At 38.2% G+C, this 5,381-nt stretch overlaps 1 protein-coding gene across 3 annotated transcripts in view; it reads right to left on the bottom strand.

Annotated features, from left to right (window-relative positions):
• Window positions 1–685: 685 nt before the first annotated feature.
• The window catches only part of emp2 (epithelial membrane protein 2), a 19,323-nt gene continuing 14,627 nt past the window's right edge, over window positions 686–5,381 (bottom strand). For all 3 annotated transcript variants that reach the window (XM_014006928.1, XM_014006930.1, XM_014006929.1), the window contains exons 2-5: window positions 4,666–4,956; window positions 4,458–4,563; window positions 4,235–4,375; window positions 686–2,568 (exon numbers count right to left, since the gene is read on the bottom strand). In XM_014006928.1, the coding sequence (XP_013862382.1) occupies window positions 2,399–2,568; window positions 4,235–4,375; window positions 4,458–4,563; window positions 4,666–4,743 (495 nt within the window). In that variant the 5' untranslated portion in view covers window positions 4,744–4,956 and the 3' untranslated portion in view covers window positions 686–2,398. The remainder of the gene's footprint in view (window positions 2,569–4,234; window positions 4,376–4,457; window positions 4,564–4,665; window positions 4,957–5,381) is intronic.

The raw sequence follows: 5,381 nt of genomic DNA, 5'->3' as shown, positions 1-5,381 counted from the left end.
CCCTAATCCTCTTCCATCCTTTCTAGATGAAAATTAACTACATTTTCTTGGCTTGAGAATAAAAAGAGGAATCATAAAACTATTTCACATTTAAAGTATTATTTTTGAGGCCAGCTCAAATGTTACCAAGAGCCAGATTTGACTTGTGGGTCTTGAGTTTCCAACAACGTATTATTCATCCATTTTTATACAAAGAAAGCTGAAGATTAGTGTAAAAGTAGCTGGAAATAATTGCTCAAATTCTAAATGCTAATCAGAAATTCAAGCTGTCCACCACAGCTAACGAAAGGCTATAATTCATCCATTTTAAGAGTTATTTGTTGTGGAGTGGCTAAATCACAAGCTAATCCCATATTGAGTTAACCACTAATGCTAATGCTATTTTTAAAAAGGGCTAAAATCTGGCCACTTTTAAATAAGCACAGCTGACACTTTATTAGTGTCAGAGAACAATTAATAAAATCTAAATTCAAATATTTAAAATCCAAGATTCCCACCCAGTTGTCAATCATTTGGGGGTGGTACCTGGGATGGCCAATTAGGTGCCAGGGGTTCTAACTGTAAAGTTTCTGACGCTCAGGTCTTTGTGATAGAAATTATTCTTCAGTATACATACATATGTTGTCTTTATGTTTATTAATCAATAAACATAAAGACAATTTCCAAGAAGGCAAGCAAGGACAGATTAATACTCACATTTACATTTATTAAGATTTATATCCAAAAAAAAGGTGAAAAGTAGAAATTCTGCAGCCTGAAACTGACACGAACACTCAATGAAGTTTCCTCTCAGTCCACTTAGTGTCAGGAGCAAGCTCAGATTTAGGAAACATGATGCATGCAAACACACTCAACATGTTACAAATGACTGAAGCTGCCTGGGATGTTGCAACTGACGTCAAAATCAACATGAGAAAAAACTAGAGCAAAAGCCCTGTTTAAAAAAAGGAAGCAAAACTACACAATTAAAAATGTGTTATCAAACAGAAAAAGCAATAAAACTCTACAGATATTTTAAGCCAATAAAATTATTTAAGAACAAAATCAAACAATCATTGTGGAATTAATACTTCAAAACATTTCTAACAATAACAGGGTTGACTTGTGATTATTTTCACATGGTAATGTCTCTAAAAAGTTATTAACAGGTTTTTTTTGCATTGTGGGATTTGTTGAAAGCTTTGAGATGAAAATGAGTTTAAGTGAAGCATGAACAACAAACATCCAGATATTTGCAGTTTTTCAAGTTTGCAGCAGTTGTAAAGTTAATACTCTGCTGCTCTCCCAAGACGATCCCAAAGTTGAATTTCTACCAAAAATGTGGTCATTAGAAAGCATTAAAGAAAATGAATGGCTGGTTTTTTTTTGTCTCTAATAAGTCATTATACTCAAAAGTCAGAACATAGCATAGCATTTTGGCCAGAAAGCAACAAAAAGATCAAAACTTTATTACTTCATGAATCTTCAGCCACAAAAGTCTAAAATACAAGAAACTATGAGTGGTTTCATACAATAAATAGCTTTTTGTCTTCTTCAGTGAAGCTTTGACAACAAAAATCCAAAATCACAACAAAAGAATTCTTCATTATTTCAAGTATGCATAATGTTTTTTTTATTGTCGTTTGTTTTTCATCGTTCAGATTCAATCCCCAAATATCACGGCACGTCATCGGTTCGTTGTTCACCAATAAAACACAAGTCCGTTATAAAAAGAATACAAAGCATGAAAATCCTACATGTTAATGATTGGCTATACAGTAACTTCACTACATTTCTTGCATGCTTTGGTTAACTTTTAATGTTTTTTACTTCTATTTGATGAACTGAACTATACATGGAGTATGTACAAAAACAAATTATGCAGAGTTTCACAAAAAAAAGTGGACCCCTTAAGTAAATCTTGGCATTGTGGAGTGTTTCCATGAAACATAGCGATGTAAGTTTAATAAGCATCCGTAAAGTGAAGCTGTTTGGTGACAGACAGAGTTAAAGACTAATGTTATGTGGATTTAATTGAATTTAACTCAATATGAAGAAAATAACCCAACACAATGGGCTGAGTTGGCAAAAGTAACATGACCTATTTTAATTAAGGCCTTTGCAAATCAAACATGAACCACAGTGTAATGATTCATTTTCGATTTTAAAGAAAAAAGAAGCTTAAGTATAGAAAAACAAAAAGATAAGATGTWTCTTTGTCACTTTTGGGAAAAGTAGCACCATCAAGAAGAATAAAAGCACTTAGCTGTTTTGAGTTGGCATGTTTTATAGAAAACTGTCCATGTCTGAACCCTTTAACTTGTTTTTGTCTTGATTGCAATACTAAAAAAAAAATCTCAGGGTTGGGGAGGACACATGTCCAAGATCCTATCAGTGAGTTGTTGCATCCCTGTCACTTTTATTTGCGTTTTCTGAGTACCAGGTACATGAGGCCGCTAACGAGAGTCATGGGGAAGCAGATCCACGCCAGGATATAAGAGGAGCCGAAGGTGCCTTTTCGGAGACGGGGCTCATGAAAGCTCTTATTCTCAGCGGTGTAGATGGAGGCTGCGATCAGCACACATAGAGCTGGGAGGAAGAGGGAAAAAAAGTGAAAAGTTACAAACAGTTACTTACGATGTCATTTTTGTCTGCTTTTTATATAACCAACTGCATTTTTTTTAGTTTATTAGTCAACAATGCACTGTGCTAAAATGAAGCTTATTCAGCTGGTTTAAAAGTTCTTCTATGTCGTTTTGATGTGATGCATTCAAAGTGGCACGTTTTCTAATTTATGTATGCACGATTTGTGCGACTGATTTCATGAGATGCAAACTCAACACACACACTGTCTGTCCATAGAATTTCAAGGCAAACTGATGTGTTTAGGCTGCTTAGAGATGCTGTCTGCCATGAAGGATTTTAGTATACTGTAAAGCCTGAAACATACTCACTGCGAACTGCCGACGTCGGCACGGGTTGTCGCAGTTAAATGACGAAAATTACGTCACCGGGCTTCTCAGCGTCGTGTCGACAGCCCCTTTTGGCGCAACCCGCCGGCAGAACTTTTTGACCCCCTCCCGTGTCGACGGTAATGTGTGATTGGTCCTGGAGTTCGTGGGCGTGTTTGTTTGTGCTGCGCTCGGGGTGTGGGGGGGGGGACGACTCACTCCCAGACTAGAAAGCAGAGTTTTATAAGATAGTCAAACCATGAAAAACTAATTGGCTTGTTTGTTTGTGCTGAATGCGCTGCTGCACTCGGTAAAAAAAAGGGGGGAAAAAAACCCCGACTCACTCCCAGAGCCGACACCAGCAAGTAGAGTAGTAGTAGTAGTTTTTTTAAAGATAGTCATTCCATGAAAAACTCATGAATGGAGATTAAACAGACGTTGTGCACAGAGGAATCTGACGGATAAAAAGTGTGGAGCTTTAACCAGGACAGATGTGGATAAATACGTCAGGTGAGTGACAAATCTGACTTTTTTTCCCTGCATTTTCGGCTGTTGTGGGGGAACTCCATGCAGTGACGTGTGTTTCAGGGAGTGGGGTTTCCCGAACTCGGTGCGGGGGTGTCGTAGGGACTATGAAAGGTCTGTGCGAAAACAACTGCCGAACAACCACGTGACCGCGCATTGACCCGTCGGAGCGAGTATGTTTCAGGCTTAAGTCGCCTCTGCAAGATGTTACACAAAGCTAAATATGAGAAGTTTACTGAAGTCGCAGGTACATAAACAACATCGACTTTTTACCAGAAGCAGAAACGTGCAGGAGTCTGACCTCAAGGTGTCTTAAGAAGCTGCACTTAAGCTTGCTACAGTTTTTATTTTGTGTTTGCCTCAAATGTTTTGTACTCATATTTGTTAAACAAGAGTACTGTTATTCATGAATTTGAACATGAGATAAGTAAATATACTGCACTGTATTTTAGTTTATAAAACACACACACACACACACACACACACACACACACACTGTATGAACAAACATTTCTAAAATGCCAGTTTCATTCCATTTGGGTAAGTGTGGAGCACAGTCTGGTCCTCTGACAGTGTCAGCAAAAATTGTGTTCCCTTCCATCAGTTAAGATCCTTGGTTTAGAAATTGTATATTTAGTTGCCCAGAAGTACCCCAATGAATTACTTCCCAGATCTTGTCTTGTAATATAAATAACCACTTTTAAGAGTAACAAAACTAGGCAGCACTTATGAAAAAAAATCAGTTTTTACTACCATAGATAACTGTGTGTTTTACGTACAGGCCAACAGCTGGATAACAGCTGTGAAAATGAATCTCTCTCCCTGTTTGATGCTGAARAGCTGCAGGATGAAGACGAAGAAGCTGACGCAGCATAAAATGGTGGCCAGGATGATAGTGGCCTGAACTGCCTGCAGATAAGCTGATGGGAGAAAGAAGAACGAAGGTTTATATACAAATACAACTCACACTCGTGTTGGGAAAGCAGCTTTAACAAGGCTCACCTGCTGCAACTGTGTGGCTGTTCTCCACAGGGTAGCAGGTTTGGTTACAGGAGTACCACAAATCAGTGTAGATGACCTCATCTCCGTCTGACACTACCCACCAYGCCTTTATCAGGGAAGAACATGTGGAACAAAATAAAAGTAGTTTATGTCTTCAACGGTCATGTAGTGCGACAGTATGCTGTAGATATACATGGTGTGGACTTACATTGTGAATAGTGGCAACAAAGAGCAGGATGGAAGTAGCCAGGTGGAAGAGGATGATGAAGGCGAGGACGATCAACATGGCTTCCCTTTGATCAGTCTTGTATGATATTTAGCTCTTTTGTTCCCAGCAGTCAGATACCTTGCAGCTTCTTTTAGTCAGCGTTCAGATCTCACACAGGCTGGGAGGTAGCAGATGAATGTTGCTGCTCGCTCTAAATGTTGATGTCAGCCAGGCAAAACTGCAGGATGATACTGAAGACTTGGCCAACGTCTCTCCTATGAAGACAAAAACCTGTTGGGAATATTAACATAGAGAAGAACCAAAACATTTAGTTCCTTTGCCAAGAAGTCACTCGAACAACTTGTGTAGAAATATTAATTTTTACTTTTTGTGGCTTAAAGAAATTGTTCTTTTGAAGTGAGGTTCAGTCTACTGTCTCTAAAACAAAACATTTCTTTTTTTTTTTAATTCTTGCACAATTTTTTTAAAATATGTTTATTGTTTTCAACAAATTATCAACAGTGTGTCAGTGGAATCCGAACATTTATCATCATAGATAGATGCAACTTATTGGTCAGTCAGTTGAAACCAGTCCATGTGAGATGTTTACAGCATTGGAATTGCCTCCCTCCATTGTTCTTTGATATGTCCATGCAGCAATAACAGCTGTAAATGGAGCACAAGTTCCACCTGCCCAATCATCAACAATATTAGGA

The sequence above is a fragment of the Austrofundulus limnaeus genome, unplaced genomic scaffold (assembly GCF_001266775.1).
Source record: "Austrofundulus limnaeus strain Quisiro unplaced genomic scaffold, Austrofundulus_limnaeus-1.0 Scaffold38, whole genome shotgun sequence".
Classification (NCBI taxonomy): domain Eukaryota; kingdom Metazoa; phylum Chordata; class Actinopteri; order Cyprinodontiformes; family Rivulidae; genus Austrofundulus; species Austrofundulus limnaeus.
The sequence above is the reverse complement of the archived record's forward strand: the minus strand, read 5'-3'. Positions and strand labels throughout refer to the sequence as shown.